Source organism: Diadema antillarum, unplaced genomic scaffold, assembly GCF_040938485.1.
Source record: "Diadema antillarum isolate AM-2024a unplaced genomic scaffold, OU_Dant_1.0 scf00000065, whole genome shotgun sequence".
Taxonomy (NCBI): domain Eukaryota; kingdom Metazoa; phylum Echinodermata; class Echinoidea; order Diadematoida; family Diadematidae; genus Diadema; species Diadema antillarum.
Window position 1 is genome coordinate 182426 of NW_027270954.1, and position 25957 is coordinate 208382.

The 25957-nt window shown below is 40.7% G+C and overlaps 1 protein-coding gene across 2 annotated transcripts in view; it reads left to right on the forward strand.

The window, feature by feature from the left end:
* Positions 1 to 25957, forward strand: part of LOC139716462 (seipin-like) — a 168601-nt gene that overhangs the window by 39154 nt on the left and 103490 nt on the right. For both annotated transcript variants that reach the window (XM_071628008.1, XM_071628009.1), the window contains exon 3: positions 1356 to 1431. In XM_071628008.1, coding sequence (XP_071484109.1) covers positions 1356 to 1431 — 76 coding nt within the window. The remainder of the gene's footprint in view (positions 1 to 1355; positions 1432 to 25957) is intronic.

Below are 25957 nucleotides of genomic sequence, written 5' to 3' on the forward strand. Positions count from 1 at the left end.
CGCTTTCTCTTGCACGAATCTTTTCCATTAGGTCGGGAATTGTAATTTGTGACCCGCTACAACAAAAATATCCTAAAGTTGCTGACGGGTAAGCCAAGAAAATCAAGTTTGAAGTCAGATCATCGAAATCCGTCAAAATGTCCGGATTTCTGTTTCTGACATAATTTTGTAGTCTAATGTACAGTGTATCTTCTATCATCTGCCAAAATTTTGAAGCTAAATGATCAACGGAAAGGCAAGGGTATATCGTTTTTTCTGGGCCATGATTTTCTGACTTTCAGCAGAACAGAATGTGTCCGAACATTTGGATTTAGTGCCGCAGCTTGACTCCGTCCCAAGCAACGAGGGAGTGATCTCATTGGTCAGTGCGTAGCATCCTGGTTACTGATTGGTCGTGTGTAGACCGCTGGTGCTCAGCTTGAATGAACATCGCGGAGGTTGCTAGGAGCGTATCTTCTTTTATCAAATGCTGAAAACTGTCTTGCTTCCCCTTGATCATGATAGCGTCAGAAGGAAAACTTTGAAGGCGGTTTTCTCGAAAAGCTGATTTCCTAAACCCTCGATATGTGCTAATAAAATCATTGATATCTCCGCAACCAAGTACTTTTATGAGTCATGTTATGTATGACATTAAAGTGGAAGAGTAAGGGAATAATGTCATGTCATTTTCAGAAAATTGTCCTCCCGCGACTTTCGGATCCTTTTGTTGCAGCGGGTCACATTTATAACTTGGGCTTGCTTAAACTCTGTTCCCAATTTCATGAAATATTATTCATGTTAAATATCTTTGAATGTACAGTTTAACAGACACTCCAACTCGACTGATTTGAGACCATTTTAGCAAAATAAATAGACAGGTTTTTATGAAAAGGTTTTATATTTCAAGTCTGACAAGGTCAAAGGTCAAACGGTCAATGACTTCACATTGAAAAATACTATAATCACAAATTTTGTGATGTAGGGGAGACCTTGCTTTGTGTTTGCACTGTTTCTATTGCATTTTGTAGGCAATTTAAATTATAAACAGACTGTATGTAAATATTAAATACAAATTATATTCATTTGGAAATTTCACAGAGGGCAAACAGCCACAGAATGAAATCAGAGCACTACTAGATCTTTTCTGATTTTTATAAATCTCCCGAGTTCTCACTGTATTAATCGCCCTTTTTCAAATGGACTTCAGTTAAAGGGTCAAGTCCATTTCCTAAGTTTACAACATTAATTTTGACATGCTACACAATGTTCTTAACTTTCAAGGAAATTTCTTCAATTAATGTTTGGTTAGTTACATGTTCCAAGTTGTTTAGCAAACCAATCCACATAACTGACTTCCAGTTTATCTTTACCTCCAGTTGTTCATGCCTGGACAGAAATACCATATCAGTCTGGAAATGGAAATGCCACAATCACCGGTCAATGAGCAAAGTGGTGAGTCTCAAATCTTTGCTTACCAGGTTCTTGTTTACCTATCAAAAGGGAAATAACACTCCATGTCAAGTTTGCTTGAATAGTGAATTACAAAAGTACAGGGAAACAGATTAGTGAACATGCCAGTACTATGATCCTCAAAACCCAAGAAAAGATATGGATTTCAATGAGTCACATTTTGTCATGAAACAATAGATATCACAGTCTGTCCCCTCATTGGTTTGTTCACAAAATGTATTATAAAAACAGAGTCTTGTCAATAGTTTTACAACTTTTAACCACCTCCACCTCTCAGTTAGATCTTTATTACTAAGTCATTTCAACACCAGAATAATTTGATGAGAAATACATGATCTTATCAACATTGACATTGAATTGAATAAAGTGACAAATTGGGTCAGAGCTAATAAGTTATCACTTAATGCTCAAAAAATGAAATATATGATTTTTAGTAATACTGTTGATAGTTTAAACACAAACATAATTTTAGATGATTCTTATTGACAAAGAGTATCAAACATCAAATTTTTGGGAGTCATTGTAGATGATAAACTTTCTTGGAAATTACATGTTGATAATGTTTGTAATATAATATCGCGTAATATAGGTGTTATTAATAGATTGAAATTTCATATTCCACAAAAAACATTACTTATGTTATATTCGTCGTTAATATTGCCTCATTTGAATTATGGAGTTTTAGTTTGGGGCAACACGCATCAGAATTTATTTGAAAGACTGTCCCTCTTGCAAAAGAAAGCCCTCCGCGTTATCTGCCATTCCTCTGTATGTTCTCATACAAACACGTTGTTTGCCTCTAACAAGCTCTTAAAAATTAAAGATCTGTTTTTGTATAATTTAGGCCAATTCATGTATAAGTATTGCAACAATTTGCTTCCATCTATTTTTGATTCTATGTTCCTAAAAAACCAATCATTTCATGAATATCCCAATAGGCGTTCAAATGAATTTCATTTACCCCTTTTACGCACGATCCTTGCTAAAAATACACTTATTTATATAGGTCCAAACTATTGGAATTCCTTGAATCATGAAATAAAGAACGCCCTATCCATATATTCTTTTAAGAGGAGACTGAAGTCCTTTATATTGCAGTCGTATGACCCTACAGAATGAACTAGCCATTTGGCCTTCTTTCTCACATACTGACTTAATCACTTTTTCTCCTCTTTGAAGAGTTAATTGTAATATTTTGAATGTCTGCTGTCATCTACATTATTGCCAAAAGAGTCAAAGACTTGAATTTCTGTCTTATTCTTATTCATACATCCCTCCATTTCCTTGCTTTTCTCCTCTCAGGCGTTACAATATCACTTTTTTTTATCACTTTTTTTTTCTACAACTATCATCTGTTTCTCTTGACATGCTTCTGTCGAAGATCGCTGTCTCTATTTTGTCTTCTATTTGTTAGTCTTGTCCATTCCGTTTTGTCCCGTACAGCCTTTCTTCCAGCAGTTGTTTTGTTGTCTAGTCTTGTCCTATGTTGTTCACGTCTACATGAGTAAGTGTACTTATTTGTGAATCTAATTCTCAGTGGGCTTCCAGACTTCTTCCTCTTCTTTTTTCTTTCTTTTTTCCTTTTGTATTTATGATGCTTCAACTGATCTTCCCATTGATGTTATTATTACAGAGGGGCCCACATTCTACAAGCTCTGTCTTTTTAGTGGGTCTCTCCATTTTTTGCACCTTAAGCAAAGTTATACATGTACTTCATTTCGATCACTTCTGCTTCTTTTTTACTACAATGTATAATTACGATAAGGTTCTCAATTGTTGTACATTCTTTTGATACATAATGTTTTGTTTACCTTATTCTCTGTTGTCAAAAGAAGTGTGACTTATATGTTTTGTCGAAAAATGAAATAAACTTTGAATGAATTTGAATTTATCCTTTCTGATGTGCTATACTTATCAAAATTTCCATAATTCAGCACAAGAACTGATCACTAGTCAATCTTAAGTCGTTCATAACTTTACGAACAGCTTTATGAAACACCCCCCCCCCCCCCCGATGTGATTTTTTATACCCCCACCCAGACATAGTGTGTATGGGGGTTTATAGGAATTACTCTGAGGTCGGGTGTTCAGTCGGTTGGTCAGGTGGGCGGGCGGACGGTCGGTCGGTCGGTCGGTCCGTCCGTTGCAAAATCTTGTGGATCGAACTACTCTCTCATTTTTTGAGCGATTGACCCCAAATTTGGCATGTGTGACCGCTATCAAAGGTAGATGTCCAAGACACCTTTTTCGTTAGTATAACATAATGCGTTGCCATGACAACAGCATATTTTCATCAAAAATTGTGGATTGAACTACTCTTTTTTTTTATTGACAGTCAGGCCCAGGCGCAGAAAACTGCGCCTCCCACCAGGCGCAGAAAACTGCTACTTTGGGGTTATCCGCCCGAGCGCCGAGCAAGTGTGCCCGCTACAATCGATTCTCGTAGTTTCTGCGAACAGTCGGTTCCATTGATACCGTCTGTGTGCCAGGCGCTCGTTACTGTTTCCTACATCTCTCTCCCTCCCACCCCCCCCCATCCTCCCAGCCTGTTCCACTGATGTGCAGTGCTCTACTGTATGCAAGACAGTCAAAGTGACAGGTCTTGAACGTCCTTAGAATAAAAAACACGATAGTATACCATGTTTATTGCACTGTATCACCATCTATCGAAATGCGGCATTCGTCATAAGGCATATCACAGAGCCACACGCTCTCACAAACAGACGCCATGCACAAAATAAAGATGTAGCTCTCACCACATTGACCATACTTAGCTCATTCATATTCAAAGAAATATGCTAGTAAGAATGAAAAGTAGGAGTAATTGTGATTACCTTGCTGTAAAGCTGTTATGTTACCTTTAATTGCAAAATCATCTGCAAATAACTCTGATAACTCTGGTAAAACTATGGGATCTCTGATATAACTCTGTCTCTCTGGAATCTCATCTAAAACTGCAGTGTGACAGCCTTTCATACCCATCGCATAGCCCCTGCCTCTGTTCTTTGCCCATGGTCAGTTCAACACCAGGGAGGTACAGGCCCCACAGAGATGTGAGGCTCGCACTTTCACAAAACGTTCTTTGTTTTAAACTGCTGCCCTATGTTCACATAACACCGATAAGAACCCAAACTGCCGGAGAGAGTACCAGGCAGAAGAGAGAGGGGGAAAGAGATGATGTGTTAAGACATGAGAGGTGGCTGTGCTGGGGGAGAGAAAGGGAAAGAGTGGCCGTACCAGCTGTTTAAGATAACAATTCTGTTACACTATTCAATTGCCTGTTGCGCAAGGCTAATAAGACAGCAAACCGTTGGTCATTCAAAAAACATTTACCTAATTATGTATTCCGACCAGAATTACTCCAGTTGTCAAGGTTTTTTTCCCCTAGAAAGGATTCCTACGCAAGATGAGGTATTTGGCTTACTACAGATGAAAAATCAGAAAAGTGTCAGGGTTCAATTTTTGCTACAAAATTAGTATCGATTTGGTGTCTTCATCACCAAAATTTTCCCCATGCCTTTTACACTATGAGCATCGCGTTGCATGATGGGTATTGTCATTATCATATTCTTGATAGCAGAATTCGGCTCTTTTCGACAGGCGCAGTTTTCTGCGCCTGTGCCTGACTGATTGATCAACCCCAAATTTGGCATGTGTGACTGCTATCAAAGGAAGATGTGCAAGACACCTTTTTCATAAGTATTGCATAGTGAGTTGCCATGGCAACGGCAAATTTAAAAAATTCTTACAAAATGTTGTGGATCAAACTACTCTCTCATTTTTTTAGCAATTGACCTCAAATTTGGCATGTGTGACCGCTATCAAAGGTAGATGTGCAAGACACCTTTTTTGCTAGTATTGCATAATGGGCTGCCATGGCAATGGCATATTTTCATTAAAAACTCGTGGATCAAAGTACTCTCTCATTTTTTGAGCAATTAACCCCAAATTTGGCATGTGTGACTGCTATCAAAGTAAGATGTGCAAGACATCTTTTTAATTAGTGTTGCATAATGTGCTGCTATGGCAACATTTTTTTTTTAAATATTACAAAATATTGTAGATCAAACTGCTCTCTATTTTTTTGAACAAATAACCTCAAATTTGGCATGTGTTGTGACTGCTATCAAAGGAAGATGTGCGAGACACCTTTGTTGTTATGCACAGCTGTCAATTGCAGTACCGACCCTTGGGTACCCGGGGATGGCCAGGATTTGCATCCCACTTGCAATTTTAGGTTGTTACACCACCCGGCCAAGTCCCGGCCAAGTCTCCGACAGGTCGGGCAAAATTTGCACAAAAATCCCCCGCTAAGTCCCTGACAGGCCAGGCAAAATTGAAGTAGAAATCCCCGGCCAATTCCCGGACAGTCCAGGCAATATTTGCGTAGAAATCCCAAGCCAAGTCCTGACCCTCAGGGCCTGGTCACACTGCCAAAAAGTCGCGTAAACGCATGAATCACACACACGCAAGAAATTTGGTTGTGCGTGCTTTCCCATTGAGAATTTTTCGCTGATTTACGCAATGAATATCACTGATGAATTCCACTATGGAAAGATCACGCAAAAATCACTAACAAACCACGCACTTTCAGCGCATAGGCACGCAAAGGCCCCAAATACCCTTACAAAAAATAACCATGAAATTTAAGGTATTACCATGGTAAAACCTCAATTACCGTAGTAAAACCATGGTATCGATGGTATTACTACGAGTACCACAGAAAAACCATGGTGATGCATGGTGATACCACAGAAAAACCATGGTAAAACCTCAATTGCCATAGTAAAACCATGGTATCGATGGTATTACTATGAGTACCACAGAAAAACCATGGTGATGCATGGTGATACCACAGAAAAACCATGGTAAACTATCATTACCATGACACAACCATGGTACTGATAGGTATACCATAGAATAACCGTGAAGTCTATGGTATTTCCATGGTCTTACCATAGGCGCCCCAAAATAACCATAGTAATAGTATGTTATAATTTTTATACCATAGCACTACCATGGTATTACTACCAGTACCATGGAAAAACCATGCCATCTACTGTATTTGCCTGGTATAACTATACAGGTACAATAAAATAACTATGGTGATGCCGGGTTATGGCCATCATACCATGGCATCACCACGGTATTACCACTTTTACCATAGAATAACCATGGTATATAGGGCATTTCCTCAGTATCGCTGCACTAATTAAGCATGGATATACCATGTAATAACCATCATACCATAGCACGGTTATGGCACTACTAGGCCTATTATACTTGTACCATAGAATAACCATGGAGATACCATATAATAACCATCATACCATGTACTACAACCACAGGGTCTTTAATTGTACCGCAGCATATATAACCATAGTCTTTATGTTATCTTCTGTATTTCTAAAGGTACACAAAAATACCCATGGTGATACCGTGGTTCAACAACAAAATATCAATTATGATATTCTTGTAGCTGAAAGGGATTGTACAGTAGGTACTGGTTGAGATGAGGATTCAGATTTATAACTTTTTTTTTCATTCAGATGATAAACCTCTTATGAAATATGAAAGAGCATGTACAACTGTAATTTCAAGAAGGATTCAACGTTTTGAAGAAAATTCGTCTTGAAATGGCTGAGATTACCAATCCCTTCCCCCCCCCCCCTCAAAAAAAAAAAAATCAAAATGAAATTGACAGGCCCCATCTTTCACTAGGAGCTCTTTGTTTTAATTTGTTTTTAGATATCTCAGTCATTTCTCAGCCTGTTTTCATTAAATAAATGTTTGAGTCCTCTTCTGCTCTTTACCATTTCAAAGAGTGGTTTCTAAATATCTCGCAAAACGTTACAAGCTGAATCCTCATCTCGTCCAGTATTGTATACTCCCTTTAAATGTCAAATAATGACAAAAAAGGTACATTCTCTACTGGTATCACAAGGAAAAAATGGTCCCATTATAGCTATCCGTTTGACCCAACTTGTTCAAATAGTTGCAAACTGGAAGTAGGCCGATACTCGTTCACATTACCATGGTGTGAATTACCATACAGTTAAAGATAAAAATTAATACCAACTCACACCATTCCAGCTGACACTAAATTGAATGAGCTGGCACACTCTGAAAAACACCAATCAATTCCAGCTAAATATATGGCCTGGCTCTAAATCATTGATTATGAAGTTTTATTTGTACCAACTGGAAAACATGCCGCTCAACTGGCAGATTCACTAGTTGACTCCACTTAGACAAGTTGACTCCAAACTAACATTTCATTCCAACTGACAGACTGAAACAAATGAAATAAACTGCGCAATTGTCTACCAATTAGAATTTATTGACATAACCTACAGATTCACCACTGGATTCCAATTGCAAGAAACGGAATAAAGTGTCATACTGAAATATCAACTACCCGATTCCTGTATAGATACAGCTGGACATAAACGGGCCCTTAATAATTGTATTGAAATTGACTATAAGACACAACTGGCAGATTTACCAGTTGATTCCACTTGATAGCGATGGAATGGACTGGTACACTGAGAAAACATAGCTGACTCCAGTTTGAACAAATGGATCAAACTGTGATGAGTGAGTTAATTATAACACACGTAATAGTAGTAGCATAGTAGTACTGGTGATAATAATAATGGATGATGATGATAATGATAATAATAATAATAATAATAATAATAATAATAATAATAATAAGGTCTTATCCAGGAGAGCCTCTCCACTGTTGCCACTGCTCTATACCACAGGGCCCTGCCATACCACTAACAGTTGAACTGTTCTAATGAAAATGACAGATTAAAAAAATTAGATCTATTGTGTGAACTGGAATATTAAAGCCTATTGGTTGATTCCAGTAGGAAGAGATAGACCAAAGTATGCCCTTTGACAAAGTGGGATCAACTGGACACAACAAGCAGATTTTTCAGTAGATGATCCACTTGAAAGAAATTGTGTGAAATGGCATACAACAACCAGTTGATTCCAGTAGAAACAATGAGTGCACATTCGAGTTCAACACCCACAAATCATACAGCCAACAAATCAAACAACCCATAAATTTGACGCCTAGCGAACAAGGCCCATATGACTGCGACACTAGGTAAATAAGGCCCACGACACTTTTACAATAACGTAAGCCCCATGATGCAATGTCGAGCTTGTGGGCCTTATGACTTGTGGGATGACCCCGAAAAATTGGACCAGTTTGGTGCAGGTTGAATCGACTGGACACAACTGGCAGATTTACCAGTAAAAACTGGCATACTAAAACATCAACTCCATGATTCCAGCAGATTCAGCTTTTTTGAACCAGGCTCTTGTATACCTGTTGCAATTGACTTGACACAACTGATAGATTTATTCAGCTTGAAAGCAATGCAGATTTAACCTACATGCACTTTGATAAAGTTTAGGCCGTAACAGTTAGTAGAACCAAGCCGGGATAAATGGACCAAACTGGCATGACTGGGGAAGTTCATATATACCAGTTCATCAAATCTGGCAGTTTTACCAGTTGATTCCACTTTTTAAACGATTATAAACGTACCAATACATTACAGTCAAAACTATTGGACCATTATGAGTATACTTCCAACAAATGGGAAAAATCAAAATATATATCAACTGATTCTAAAGGTAAACCCCTTAAACTCTAAGGGACGTGGCAGGAGAGGGAAGGGTGGAATCCACCCTCAATGTTTTGAGTCTGCGATGGAAGAGACCCTGTCATGAGACATTTTGACTTTTTTTCAAGTTCAACTTCAAATTCATTGTTGTTTTTTCCACAGCAAAATAATATATTTGGTGAACATAAATCTCGCTTTCTTCAATGAAAGTATAATGCATGTAATTTCTACAGAGAAAGCAATAATTGAAAACCTAAAGTAGGGGTACAATGCAATGGTTGCTGAGGTAACAAAAGTGAAATAAATGAAATATGCATTGTATGAAAAAAGGAGGGACCCACTAAAAAGACAAAGCTTGTGAAGTGCGGTCCCTTCTCCGATTGAAAAAAAAAAAAATGATGCAAAGATTGATTGAAAACAGCAACAAAGAAACTCTTGAAAAATCTGACTATTCTTTAGCGGAGCGGATCCAGGAATTCCGTAAATGGGGGGGGGGGGGGGGGGGGAGGGATCTGTCATGGTGCCACTTCCGGAATTAAAGGTGGCACACACGCCCATTTTCATTTTGTTTTCTTGTTATTTATTTATTTTTATCTTATCAAAAATTAAAGAAGGGGCCCCCTGGAGCTATCACTGCTGTAACATTAATCACTGCGATTGATTGATCTTATGCTAATTATGGTATAAAAGTGGTCAATGAGAATCTCCAATAAGAAAACAAAGGAAAAAATTAAAAAACAAAGAAATACATTTGAAACTCCAAAAACAATTATATACATTAAAAAAATGGCTTTTGGAAGTCCTTTAATGTGTGATGCATACAGTCTTTAAACATGTAAAAACAGACTTACAAATAATTAAGAAATAGACTCTTAATGTTTTTAATTGGGCTAAAATAAGATGTTGGGCCTAATTTGCACAAATAATTAATTGATGAATTAAAATTAGAAATTTACAATCAAAAAAAATTCTTAAGACATATAAGACATAATTTTGTAGATTACAATGTGGTTGCAACACGTGCCAAATTTCGCTATAACGATCGTAATACTAATGGTCAAGATCTTGTGGGGGGGGGGGGGGGTGAGGTAAAATTCCCTCCCAAAATGCAAATTTTAGCATTTATAGCCAAATAAGCCCGGCCCGTTAAAAATAAGCAAACTAATTAATTCTTTATATATAACAGTTCATTTGTTTTGGAACTAATTCACATTGTGTGTTATCTCATACAAATTCCAAGTACGACCCAAAATATTATACCGGTACGTTCATGTAATAAATGTACAGCCTGTATTTAGTATATGTGTGAATGTGTGTATGTGTGTATGTGTGTATGTGTGTGCTTGTGTGTGTGTGGGTGTGGGTGAGTGCAAACACCCGGTTAGTACTAATATATCCACGAACACAACTGAATCTTCCCATGCAGTTTAAACCTCATCTACCCAACTGGAAAATGTAACACAAGTTGATTCAAGTTGCACGATCCTTGTTTTGACTTGGTTTCTGTATCGCTCATGAATATTCATAAGAGAGCATCTAACATGCAAAAGGAGAGAAAATTGATAAAAGATATAAAAACCCAGAGTATATAGTCTGGGTTTAAACTTTGAAGTATGTTGGGAAATTTCTCTTTTGTTACCAACTATTTTAACTTGTGTTATAACAATGCATATTCATATTTTGATAGGACTAATATTATGTATGACATGTAGTTAGTAACCATGCCTTAAACCTTTTCAGATATCAGCCCATATATAAAGAACTGATACACTAGTAATGTATCTGGGAATAGGAAGTATACTCTAGGTATACAGATAGGTAGACCTGTGTAGAGTAGGATGTAGGTCTTGTATAATAGTGTAGAAACAGGTGTATGCGATTCGAGGCCATGTTAAGTAGGTGACATACTAATACTGCATGTTGGAAATACACAATCATTAATGTTATTTTTCTTTTCAAATTGTAATATCATGATAATTTACCATGGTAATATCATGGTAATGTTACCATAAAACCATGGTCAAACCATGGTCAAATCACCACAGTACATGGTAAATTCACCTCAGAAATACCATGGTACCGGTACCATGGTATTTGGTAAGCACAGTAATACTATGGTAATATACCATGGTACATGGTAAGAGCAGTAATACCATGGTATTTTGCCATGGTAATACCATGGTAATGTACCATGGTTTTACTAGGGCAAAATTACCAGGTTTCCATGGTTCATTACCATACCATGGTATTACCATGGTAAAGCCATGGTACTTTTTTGTAAGGGTAGGGCAAATTCGTGGTTGTGCGCGACGACTGAGGTCCACGGAAAACCACGCATAATCTGCGCTTTATCACTAATGAACTGCATATGAATCGCGCATGATTCGCGCATGAACGTGATAGCGGCAACATTTTCGCATACGGTCACTGATATTCCGCACATATTTCGTGCATTGTTCGCATTAGAACTACGCAAACTTCGCAAAAATTACGTAAAACAGCGCAATACTGCATAAACTTTTACGCGAAGCCGAGTTTTGAGCTGCTCAAAACCTGGCCTTGGAGGGCCCGGTCACACTGCCCAAAAGTCGCGTAAACGCATGAATCACGTAAGAAATTTGAGCCTTACGTGATACATGCGCGATTTGCGCATTTCATGAGTTTGTCTGACATGGAACCTTCGTAGTTGTCAGCCGATGTGCGCCGCATTGGGGCTTTACGCGATTCCGGGTTTTGAGCGGCTCAAAACTCGGCTTCACGTAAAAGTTTACACAGTATTGCGCTGTTTTACGTTATTTGTGTGTAGTTTGCGTAGTTCTCACACGAACAATGCACGAAATATACGTGGAATATCAGCGATTGTTCGCGAAAATGTTGCCGCTATCGCGTTCACTGACAACTTTCCACTCGGCCGTGATTTGGCAAAACAACGTACAGTGTATCTGCGTTTTGGTACTTTCGAGATATTCGCAATTTTAGATTTTTGAAGCCACAAAGTACTAGAATTGTTCCATTTCTCTCCAGTCGAATAATTTTCCAAGATACTTTTTTAAAATTTGGCTTAAGAAATATCATTCTTCTAGTATCTAGTTAAAATTTAAGTCAAAAAGAGATTTTTTGTTCAAAATATCAAAGACTATTTGTAGATACGTTGTTTTGCCTGATCACCCAAACATCGGATCACGTGCGTGGTTAGGCAAAACAACGCAAGTTGTTCTGCACACCACGGCAGTAGCATGGCAAAACAACGTATCTTACCTCGCATTGAGCAGTAGAAAGGCAAAACAACGTATGTGCAGCGTGCAGCCTCTGTGCAGCGTGCAGCCTCTCTGCGCATCATTCTGCACAGGGAATGTGATTTGGCAAAACAACGTATCTGCATTTTGGTACTTAAGAGAATATTCACGATTTTAGAATTTGAAGCCACAAAGTACTAGAATTGTTCCCATTTCTCTCCAATCTAATAATTTTCCAAGAAACTTTTTTTCTATATGGCTTATATCACTCTTCTAGTATCTAGTTAAAAATCAAGTCAAAATAAGATTTTTTGTTCAAAATATCAGACTTTTTGAAGATACGTTGTTTTGCCTGATCACCCAAACCTCGGATCAAGTGCGTGGTTAGGCAAAACAACAAAAGTTGTTCTGCTAACCACGGCAGTAGCAAAGGCAGAACAACGTACAGTGGCGCTCATGTCCAAGTTGTCACTCCAGATGCGTGTAGATGCGTCTAGACGCATTTAGATTTGGTCTGCACGCAGCCAAATGCGTGCAGCTTTCTGGGCGAGTATACAAACGCGCCTACACGCGTCTACACGCGTTTACAGTTCCGGTCGGGAATGTGAACAATGTTTTCTTTCCAATGAGTAATGGCTATTCATAGAAAATGAATGCTGCCATCTCTTGCCAGGAATTTCTTCACGCTTGTGGGCACTTATGTGCGCTGTTCTAGGGTGGGTACGGGCGGAAGCCTTATATATTGCCGCTAAAAATGCCACTAAATGCGACATTTTCACGGAGATGTAATGAGCGTTGTGAGGGGCATATCCTCCCAGAAACAATGCAGAAATTCCATACCTTTTGTTGGCAGCAGTTCCTCAATGATAAATGAAAGAGAAGTAGGTGCCGATGATGAAGGTTCCGTTTTCTTTTAGGCCTTTCCGTTTCACCGTTGCAATATAATTAGCCGTCTCTGCATCGCAACAACGCGCCGTGTACTATCTACTACAAGTACTTAGTACAGTTTTTGCTTTCTCGCCTGCTCGACCACGTGGTAGGCCTACTGCATGCAAATGCGCTAGAAGCGCGAGAACTTTGGGACATCGTTGCACTTTCCTTTCTGGGTACTAGTATAATGCGGTAGTTTGGCCGTGACATCAAAGAGTTATCATACAAAAATGTACCTCCCAGATTACTGTACACGAGTGATGGTCGTTATTCATAAGGTTTGTTTAATCATAAAGTGAAACGATTCATTACTGAGTACTTCGAAGGTTTATTAATCGAAAACAACAACATCAAAGGTCGGTTTATATTAGGATGTTCAAAATAAACAAAACTGATTTCGTTCGGTACTGCTATACACAAGGAGTCTCATGTTCCATTTATTGATGCTCTATCTGTCAAAATACTTGTAGCATGTTGAAGAATGTGGAACAAAGTGATTAACAATTTTGTTAGTAAAAAGTTTCTTAGGAGTGATTGAGATCAACTCCTTTTATTTTGAAGGTAAAGCAAGTATAGTCTTAGCAAGGATGATAAATGATGTCCAAGTAATGGTGGTATTTTGTCAAATCTTGTTTCTCAGTTTACTCAAATATGAAGGACAGTATTATGAAGCCTTGAGTGGATTTAGTTGAAGAATTGTCCCACAAAACTTGGAAAAAACAAAACAATCCATTTATCGCACTTCTATTTTTGGACTCTGATGTCACAATTTTTTGCCTCCAACCCGATGGAATGACCCATCTATCACTAACGACTCACATATGATTGGCGCTATATTAGTGATTTTTGCGTGATCTTTCCGTAGTTCTTGCGCAATTCACTGGTGATTTTTATCACGTAAATCAGCGAAAATGGTCAAATTATCGACAGACAAGCACACAAAACCAAATTTCTTACGTGATTCATGCGTTTACGTGACTTTTGGGCAGTGTGACCTAGCCCCCATGGAATCACGTAAAGCGCCGGATAACAATTCGGCGGACAACTATACGTAGGTTCTACATCAGACAAACTCATGAAATGCGCAAATTGCGCATGTATCGCGTAAGGCTTGACTTTTTACGTGATTCATGGGTTTACGCGACTTTTGGGCAGTGTTACCGAGCCCTCAATAGCGGGGCATTGCTAGTCAAGCGAAATAATCTATGGTCACATTACCGTACTAGAAATGGTACAAGTCACATCAACTCTCAAGCAAAATCCGGCTCAATCCTGGCCAAAATTCCCGCCCCCAATCCCTGCCATTTGGTTAGAGCGAATTTCCCCCGACAAGCCCCGGTTTATTCCCCACCTACCGGGGCAAAATAAGTGGACCTCCCCCAACAAAGCCGGTCTATTCCCGACCCAGCGGTGCCAAAATAAGTAAATCTCCCCCGACAAGCCCAGTCCATTCCCGACGCACTGGGGCAAAATAATTGAATTTCCCCCGACAACACCCTGGTATATTCCCGACCTGCCGGGGCAAAATAAGTGAATTTCTCTCGACAACACCCCGGTATATTCCCGACCCACCAGGGCAAAATAGTGAATTTCCCCCGACAAAGCACGGTCTATTCCTGACCCACCTAGGCAAAAAAACGCTGAAATCCCATGCCAACTTGGTTGCAAGTCCCGGCCATCCCTGGGTACCCAGGGGTTGGGACTCCAGTTGACAAGTGCATTAGTGTTGCATAATGCATTGCCATGGCAACAGCAAATTTAAACAAAATCTTACAAATGTTGTGGATCGAACTACTCTCTCATTTTGAGCAATTATTTTCAAATTTGGCATGTGTGACCGCTATCAAAGGAAGATGTGCAAGACACTTTTTTTCTTAATTATTGCATAATGCATTGCCATGGCAACAGCAAATTTTTTTTTAAATCTTACCAAATGTTGTGGATCAAACTTCTCTCTCAGTTTTAGAGCAATCCAGTTGAAATTTGGGATATAGATGTTCAATGTAATGTGTGTTGTGCAGGATGCCTTTTTTAGCTCACCTGAGCCGAAGGCTCAAGTGAGCTATTGCGATCACTCGTCGTCTGGCGTCCGTCGTGCATCATCCGTCGTGCGTAAACTTTTTACATTTTTATCTTCTTCTTGAGAACCCCATGACCGATTTTCCCCAAACTTGGCGGGTAGCATCTCTAGGGGGATAGGATCTCAATTTGTTCAAATGGGCACCATCCACCTCCTGGGGGGCCCCCAGAGCAGCCCAAACCCCTCAAAACTGAGAAACCTTTAAAAATCTTCTTCTCTAGAACCAGAAGTGATAGAGCTAAGTTAGTACTATGAGTTAGTACATTGGTGAATGTAGTTCCAAGTTTGTTCATGGCGGAATCAGGGGTGCCCCCCTTGGGACCCAGGGGAGGGGGATGGGGAGGGGGTCCTAATGGGGCCCAAATTGTACATTTTCTTCTTTTTCTTAAAACTGCCATTATGAATTTTCACCAAACTTAGCAGGTAGCATCCCTAGGGGGATAGAATCTCAATTCCATCAAATGGGCATCATGCCCCACCCGGGGGCCCCCAGGGGGGGGGGGCCCAACCCACCCCCCCCCCCCCCCCCCGTAAGAAATCTTTAAATATTTTCTCTAGAACCAGAAGTGATTGAAGTAAGTTAATACGATGAGTCAGTATATTGATGACTGTTGTTTCAAGTTTGTTCATGGCAGAATCCGGGGTGCCCATTTCCCCCTTGGGACCCCCCTTGGGACCCCCCCTTGGGACCCAAGGAAGTGGGATGGAATGGGTCCAAATGGTGGTGTAAATTGTACATGTTCATAATTGTTGAAAAACCCCGTGATGAATATTCACCAAACTTGACAGGTTGCATGCCAGGGAGTTAAGATCTCAATTTGTTCAACAGGGCAGCATGCTCCCTTTGGGGACCTGAGGGGGCCTAATCCCCCCCCCCCCCCCCAACATTAAGGAATATTTACAATTTTTCTCTAGAACCAGACTTGATAAAGCAAATTACTTTGTGTTTGTATTGATGACAGTAATTCCAAGTTTGTTCATTGCAGTGCCCCCCCCCCCAAAAAAAAAAAAAAAAAAAAAAAAACTCGGGGGGGGAGGGGGGAGGCAAACGCACCTCCGAAATAAGGAATATTCAATAATATTGTTCTCTAGAATCAAAAGTGGTAGGGCTTTAAGTCTTTTTTTTTTCAAAACTGCATAGTCCAACACTCTATAAAGTACAGTGTACCTTGCAGGTATTTTTACCAGTGTGATGGAATATGCAAATGGACACCATGCCCCAGCTCTCAAAGCTATCCCACCACAAGTTTCCAATGTTCTCAGGTAAGAGTCTGCCAGAATGCCATCGAAGGTGAACTTGCGATACTCAGGTGAGCGCGAGACGCGAGACCCCCGGGTCTCTTGTTTTGTGTGTGTGTGTGTGTGTGATTGAATCTGTTGCCATGGCAACAGCAGTTTTTTGTACCAATCATACAAAAATATGTGACCGCGACAGCGGTTTCAGGCAAAAGTCGCAAGAGCAAATTCCATCCTAGGCGGGGTACAAAGATTTTGACCATTTTTTTTGTCGAATTTGGGTTTTCGCAGAAATTGAATCTTTGAAATGTTTTCTACATCTACACTAAATTTCACAGCATAACACTAAGTTTTTCCTACCGAAAATGGAATTTAAAGGATGGTACAGTATTGGTGGAGATTACGTAAAACAGCGCAATACTGCATAAACTTTTACGCGAAGCCGAGTTTTGAGCTGCTCAAAACCTGGCCTTGGAGGGCCCGGTCACACTGCCCAAAAGTCGCGTAAACGCATGAATCACGTAAGAAATTTGAGCCTTACGTGATACATGCGCGATTTGCGCATTCATGAGTTTGTCTGACATGGAACCTTCGTAGTTGTCAGCCGATGTGCGCCGCATTGGGGCTTTACGCGATTCCGGGTTTTGAGCGGCTCAAAACTCGGCTTCACGTAAAAGTTTACACAGTATTGCGCTGTTTTACGTTATTTGTGTGTAGTTTGCGTAGTTCTCACACGAACAATGCACGAAATATACGTGGAATATCAGCGATTGTTCGCGAAAATGTTGCCGCTATCGCGTTCACTGACAACTTTCCACTCGGCCGTGATTTGGCAAAACAACGTACAGTGTATCTGCGTTTTGGTACTTTCGAGATATTCGCAATTTTAGATTTTGAAGCCACAAAGTACTAGAATTGTTCCCATTTCTCTCCAGTCGAATAATTTTCCAAGATACTTTTTTAAAATTTGGCTTAAGAAATATCATTCTTCTAGTATCTAGTTAAAATTTAAGTCAAAAAGAGATTTTTTGTTCAAAATATCAAAGACTTTTTGTAGATACGTTGTTTTGCCTGATCACCCAAACATCGGATCACGTGCGTGGTTAGGCAAAACAACGCAAGTTGTTCTGCACACCACGGCAGTAGCATGGCAAAACAACGTATCTTACCTCGCATTGAGCAGTAGAAAGGCAAAACAACGTATGTGCAGCGTGCAGCCTCTGTGCAGCGTGCAGCCTCTCTGCGCATCATTCTGCACAGGGAATGTGATTTGGCAAAACAACGTATCTGCATTTTGGTACTTAAGAGAATATTCACGATTTTAGAATTTGAAGCCACAAAGTACTAGAATTGTTCCCATTTCTCTCCAATCTAATAATTTTCCAAGAAACTTTTTTTTCTATATGGCTTATATCACTCTTCTAGTATCTAGTTAAAAATCAAGTCAAAATAAGATTTTTTGTTCAAAATATCAGACTTTTTGAAGATACGTTGTTTTGCCTGATCACCCAAACCTCGGATCAAGTGCGTGGTTAGGCAAAACAACAAAAGTTGTTCTGCTAACCACGGCAGTAGCAAGGCAGAACAACGTACAGTGGCGCTCACGTCCAAGTTGTCACTCCAGATGCGTGTAGATGCGTCTAGACGCATTTAGATTTGGTCTGCACGCAGCCAAATGCGTGCAGCTTTCTGGGCGAGTATACAAACGCGCCTACACGCGTCTACACGCGTTTACAGTTCCGGTCGGGAATGTGAACAATGTTTTCTTTCCGATGAGTAATGGCTATTCATAGAAAATGAATGCTGCCATCTCTTGCCAGGAATTTCTTCACGCTTGTGGGCACTTATGTGCGCTGTTCTAGGGTGGGTACGGGCGGAAGCCTTATATATTGCCGCTAAAAATGCCACTAAATGCGACATTTTCACGGAGATGTAATGAGCGTTGTGAGGGGCATATCCTCCCAGAAACAATGCAGAAATTCCATACCTTTTGTTGGCAGCAGTTCCTCAATGATAAATGAAAGAGAAGTAGGTGCCGATGATGAAGGTTCCGTTTTCTTTTAGGCCTTTCCCGTTTCACCGTTGCAATATAATTAGCCGTCTCTGCATCGCAACAACGCGCCGTGTACTATCTACTACAAGTACTTAGTACAGTTTTTGCTTTCTCGCCTGCTCGACCACGTGGTAGGCCTACTGCATGCAAATGCGCTAGAAGCGCGAGAACTTTGGGACATCGTTGCACTTTCCTTTCTGGGTACTAGTATAATGCGGTAGTTTGGCCGTGACATCAAAGAGTTATCATACAAAAATGTACCTCCCAGATTACTGTACACGAGTGATGGTCGTTATTCATAAGGTTTGTTTAATCATAAAGTGAAACGATTCATTACTGAGTACTTCGAAGGTTTATTAATCGAAAACAACAACATCAAAGGTCGGTTTATATTAGGATGTTCAAAATAAACAAAACTGATTTCGTTCGGTACTGCTATACACAAGGAGTCTCATGTTCCATTTATTGATGCTCTATCTGTCAAAATACTTGTAGCATGTTGAAGAATGTGGAACAAAGTGATTAACAATTTTGTTAGTAAAAAGTTTCTTAGGAGTGATTGAGATCAACTCCTTTTATTTTGAAGGTAAAGCAAGTATAGTCTTAGCAAGGATGATAAATGATGTCCAAGTAATGGTGGTATTTTGTCAAATCTTGTTTCTCAGTTTACTCAAATATGAAGGACAGTATTATGAAGCCTTGAGTGGATTTAGTTGAAGAATTGTCCCACAAAACTTGGAAAAAACAAAACAATCCATTTATCGCACTTCTATTTTTGGACTCTGATGTCACAATTTTTGCCCCAACCCGATGGAATGACCCATCTATCACTAACGACTCACATATGATTGGCGCTATATTAGTGATTTTTGCGTGATCTTTCCGTAGTTCTTGCGCAATTCACTGGTGATTTTTATCACGTAAATCAGCGAAAATGGTCAAATTATCGACAGACAAGCACACAAAACCAAATTTCTTACGTGATTCATGCGTTTACGTGACTTTTGGGCAGTGTGACCTAGCCCCCATGGAATCACGTAAAGCGCCGGATAACAATTCGGCGGACAACTATACGTAGGTTCTACATCAGACAAACTCATGAAATGCGCAAATTGCGCATGTATCGCGTAAGGCTTGACTTTTTACGTGATTCATGGGTTTACGCGACTTTTGGGCAGTGTTACCGAGCCCTCAATAGCGGGGCATTGCTAGTCAAGCGAAATAATCTATGGTCACATTACCGTACTAGAAATGGTACAAGTCACATCAACTCTCAAGCAAAATCCGGCTCAATCCTGGCCAAAATTCCCGCCCCCAATCCCTGCCATTTGGTTAGAGCGAATTTCCCCCGACAAGCCCCGGTTTATTCCCCACCTACCGGGGCAAAATAAGTGGACCTCCCCCAACAAAGCCCGGTCTATTCCCGACCCAGCGGTGCAAAATAAGTAAATCTCCCCCGACAAGCCCAGTCCATTCCCGACGCACTGGGGCAAAATAATTGAATTTCCCCCGACAACACCCTGGTATATTCCCGACCTGCCGGGGCAAAATAAGTGAATTTCTCTCGACAACACCCCGGTATATTCCCGACCCACCAGGGCAAAATAGTGAATTTCCCCCGACAAAGCACGGTCTATTCCTGACCCACCTAGGCAAAAAAACGCTGAAATCCCATGCCAACTTGGTTGCAAGTCCCGGCCATCCCTGGGTACCCAGGGGTTGGGACTCCAGTTGACAAGTGCATTAGTGTTGCATAATGCATTGCCATGGCAACAGCAAATTTAAACAAAATCTTACAAAATGTTGTGGATCGAACTACTCTCTCATTTTGAGCAATTATTTTCAAATTTGGCATGTGTGACCGCTATCAAAGGAAGATGTGCAAGACACTTTTTTCTTAATTATTGCATAATGCATTGCCATGGCAACAGCAAATTTTTTTTTTAAATCTTACCAAATGTTGTGGATCAAACTTCTCTCTCAGTTTTAGAGCAATCCAGTTGAAATTTGGGATATAGATGTTCAATGTAATGTGTGTTGTGCAGGATGCCTTTTTTAGCTCACCTGAGCCGAAGGCTCAAGTGAGCTATTGCGATCACTCGTCGTCTGGCGTCCGTCGTGCATCATCCGTCGTGCGTAAACTTTTTACATTTTTATCTTCTTCTTGAGAACCCCATGACCGATTTTCCCCAAACTTGGCGGGTAGCATCTCTAGGGGGATAGGATCTCAATTTGTTCAAATGGGCACCATCCACCTCCTGGGGGGCCCCCAGAGCAGCCCAAACCCCTCAAAACTGAGAAACCTTTAAAAATCTTCTTCTCTAGAACCAGAAGTGATAGAGCTAAGTTAGTACTATGAGTTAGTACATTGGTGAATGTAGTTCCAAGTTTGTTCATGGCGGAATCAGGGGTGCCCCCCTTGGGACCCAGGGGAGGGGGATGGGGAGGGGTCCTAATGGGGCCCAAATTGTACATTTTCTTCTTTTTCTTAAAACTGCCATTATGAATTTTCACCAAACTTAGCAGGTAGCATCCCTAGGGGGATAGAATCTCAATTCCATCAAATGGGCATCATGCCCCACCCGGGGGCCCCCAGGGGGGGGGGGCCCAACCCACCCCCCCCCCCCCCCCCCATAAGAAATCTTTAAATATTTTCTCTAGAACCAGAAGTGATTGAAGTAAGTTAATACGATGAGTCAGTATATTGATGACTGTTGTTTCAAGTTTGTTCATGGCAGAATCCGGGGTGCCCATTTCCCCCTTGGGACCCCCCTTGGGACCCCCCTTGGGACCCAAGGAAGTGGGATGGAATGGGTCCAAATGGTGGTGTAAATTGTACATGTTCATAATTGTTGAAAAACCCCGTGATGAATATTCACCAAACTTGACAGGTTGCATGCCAGGGAGTTAAGATCTCAATTTGTTCAACAGGGCAGCATGCTCCCTTTGGGGACCTGAGGGGGCCTAATCCCCCCCCCCCCCCCCAACATTAAGGAATATTTACAATTTTTCTCTAGAACCAGACTTGATAAAGCAAATTACTTTGTGTTTGTATTGATGACAGTAATTCCAAGTTTGTTCATTGCAGTGCCCCCCCCCCCCAAAAAAAAAAAAAAAAAAAAAAAAAAACTCGGGGGGGGGGGGGGGGGGGGAGGCAAACGCACCTCCGAAATAAGGAATATTCAATAATATTGTTCTCTAGAATCAAAAGTGGTAGGGCTTTAAGTCTTTTTTTTTTCAAAACTGCATAGTCCAACACTCTATAAAGTACAGTGTACCTTGCAGGTATTTTTACCAGTGTGATGGAATATGCAAATGGACACCATGCCCCAGCTCTCAAAGCTATCCCACCACAAGTTTCCAATGTTCTCAGGTAAGAGTCTGCCAGAATGCATCGAAGGTGAACTTGCGATACTCAGGTGAGCGCGAGACGCGAGACCCCCGGGTCTCTTGTTTTGTGTGTGTGTGTGTGTGTGATTGAATCTGTTGCCATGGCAACAGCAGTTTTTTGTACCAATCATACAAAAATATGTGACCGCGACAGCGGTTTCAGGCAAAAGTCGCAAGAGCAAATTCCCTCCTAGGCGGGGTACAAAGATTTTGACCATTTTTTTTGTCGAATTTGGGTTTTCGCAGAAATTGAATCTTTGAAATGTTTTCTACATCTACACTAAATTTCACAGCATAACACTAAGTTTTTCCTACCGAAAATGGAAATTTAAAGGGATGGTACAGTATTGGTGGAGATTACGTAAAACAGCGCAATACTGCATAAACTTTTACGCGAAGCCGAGTTTTGAGCTGCTCAAAACCTGGCCTTGGAGGGCCCGGTCACACTGCCCAAAAGTCGCGTAAACGCATGAATCACGTAAGAAATTTGAGCCTTACGTGATACATGCGCGATTTGCGCATTTCATGAGTTTGTCTGACATGGAACCTTCGTAGTTGTCAGCCGATGTGCGCCGCATTGGGGCTTTACGCGATTCCGGGTTTTGAGCGGCTCAAAACTCGGCTTCACGTAAAAGTTTACACAGTATTGCGCTGTTTTACGTTATTTGTGTGTAGTTTGCGTAGTTCTCACACGAACAATGCACGAAATATACGTGGAATATCAGCGATTGTTCGCGAAAATGTTGCCGCTATCGCGTTCACTGACAACTTTCCACTCGGCCGTGATTTGGCAAAACAACGTACAGTGTATCTGCGTTTTGGTACTTTCGAGATATTCGCAATTTTAGATTTTGAAGCCACAAAGTACTAGAATTGTTCCCATTTCTCTCCAGTCGAATAATTTTCCAAGATACTTTTTTAAAATTTGGCTTAAGAAATATCATTCTTCTAGTATCTAGTTAAAATTTAAGTCAAAAAGAGATTTTTTGTTCAAAATATCAAAGACTTTTTGTAGATACGTTGTTTTGCCTGATCACCCAAACATCGGATCACGTGCGTGGTTAGGCAAAACAACGCAAGTTGTTCTGCACACCACGGCAGTAGCATGGCAAAACAACGTATCTTACCTCGCATTGAGCAGTAGAAAGGCAAAACAACGTATGTGCAGCGTGCAGCCTCTGTGCAGCGTGCAGCCTCTCTGCGCATCATTCTGCACAGGGAATGTGATTTGGCAAAACAACGTATCTGCATTTTGGTACTTAAGAGAATATTCACGATTTTAGAATTTGAAGCCACAAAGTACTAGAATTGTTCCCATTTCTCTCCAATCTAATAATTTTCCAAGAAACTTTTTTTTCTATATGGCTTATATCACTCTTCTAGTATCTAGTTAAAAATCAAGTCAAAATAAGATTTTTTGTTCAAAATATCAGACTTTTTGAAGATACGTTGTTTTGCCTGATCACCCAAACCTCGGATCAAGTGCGTGGTTAGGCAAAACAACAAAAGTTGTTCTGCTAACCACGGCAGTAGCAAGGCAGAACAACGTACAGTGGCGCTCACGTCCAAGTTGTCACTCCAGATGCGTGTAGATGCGTCTAGACGCATTTAGATTTGGTCTGCACGCAGCCAAATGCGTGCAGCTTTCTGGGCGAGTATACAAACGCGCCTACACGCGTCTACACGCGTTTACAGTTCCGGTCGGGAATGTGAACAATGTTTTCTTTCCGATGAGTAATGGCTATTCATAGAAAATGAATGCTGCCATCTCTTGCCAGGAATTTCTTCACGCTTGTGGGCACTTATGTGCGCTGTTCTAGGGTGGGTACGGGCGGAAGCCTTATATATTGCCGCTAAAAATGCCACTAAATGCGACATTTTCACGGAGATGTAATGAGCGTTGTGAGGGGCATATCCTCCCAGAAACAATGCAGAAATTCCATACCTTTTGTTGGCAGCAGTTCCTCAATGATAAATGAAAGAGAAGTAGGTGCCGATGATGAAGGTTCCGTTTTCTTTTAGGCCTTTCCCGTTTCACCGTTGCAATATAATTAGCCGTCTCTGCATCGCAACAACGCGCCGTGTACTATCTACTACAAGTACTTAGTACAGTTTTTGCTTTCTCGCCTGCTCGACCACGTGGTAGGCCTACTGCATGCAAATGCGCTAGAAGCGCGAGAACTTTGGGACATCGTTGCACTTTCCTTTCTGGGTACTAGTATAATGCGGTAGTTTGGCCGTGACATCAAAGAGTTATCATACAAAAATGTACCTCCCAGATTACTGTACACGAGTGATGGTCGTTATTCATAAGGTTTGTTTAATCATAAAGTGAAACGATTCATTACTGAGTACTTCGAAGGTTTATTAATCGAAAACAACAACATCAAAGGTCGGTTTATATTAGGATGTTCAAAATAAACAAAACTGATTTCGTTCGGTACTGCTATACACAAGGAGTCTCATGTTCCATTTATTGATGCTCTATCTGTCAAAATACTTGTAGCATGTTGAAGAATGTGGAACAAAGTGATTAACAATTTTGTTAGTAAAAAGTTTCTTAGGAGTGATTGAGATCAACTCCTTTTATTTTGAAGGTAAAGCAAGTATAGTCTTAGCAAGGATGATAAATGATGTCCAAGTAATGGTGGTATTTTGTCAAATCTTGTTTCTCAGTTTACTCAAATATGAAGGACAGTATTATGAAGCCTTGAGTGGATTTAGTTGAAGAATTGTCCCACAAAACTTGGAAAAAACAAAACAATCCATTTATCACACTTCTATTTTTGGACTCTGATGTCACAATTTTTGCCCCAACCCGATGGAATGACCCATCTATCACTAACGACTCACGTATGATTGGCGCTATATTAGTGATTTTTGCGTGATCTTTCTGTAGTTCTTGCGCAATTCACTAGTGATTTTTATCACGTAAATCAGCGAAAATGGTCAAATTATCGACAGACAAGCACACAAAACCAAATTTCTTACGTGATTCATGCGTTTACGTGACTTTTGGGCAGTGTGACCTAGCCCCCATGGAATCACGTAAAGCGCCGGATAACAATTCGGCGGCAACTATACGTAGGTTCTACATCAGACAAACTCATGAAATGCGCAAATTGCGCATGTATCGCGTAAGGCTTGACTTTTTACGTGATTCATGGGTTTACGCGACTTTTGGGCAGTGTTACCGAGCCCTCAATAGCGGGGCATTGCTAGTCAAGCGAAATAATCTATGGTCACATTACCGTACTAGAAATGGTACAAGTCACATCAACTCTCAAGCAAAATCCGGCTCAATCCTGGCCAAAATTCCCGCCCCCAATCCCTGCCATTTGGTTAGAGCAAATTTCCCCCGACAAGCCCCGGTTTATTCCCCACCTACCGGGGCAAAATAAGTGGACCTCCCCCAACAAAGCCCGGTCTATTCCCGACCCAGCGGTGCAAAATAAGTAAATCTCCCCCGACAAGCCCAGTCCATTCCCGACGCACTGGGGCAAAATAATTGAATTTCCCCCGACAACACCCTGGTATATTCCCGACCTGCCGGGGCAAAATAAGTGAATTTCTCTCGACAACACCCCGGTATATTCCCGACCCACCAGGGCAAAATAGTGAATTTCCCCCGACAAAGCACGGTCTATTCCTGACCCACCTAGGCAAAAAAATGCTGAAATCCCATGCCAACTTGGTTGCAAGTCCCGGCCATCCCTGGGTACCCAGGGGTTGGGACTCCAGTTGACAAGTGCATTAGTGTTGCATAATGCATTGCCATGGCAACAGCAAATTTAAACAAAATCTTACAAAATGTTGTGGATCGAACTACTCTCTCATTTTGAGCAATTATTTTCAAATTTGGCATGTGTGACCGCTATCAAAGGAAGATGTGCAAGACACTTTTTTCTTAATTATTGCATAATGCATTGCCATGGCA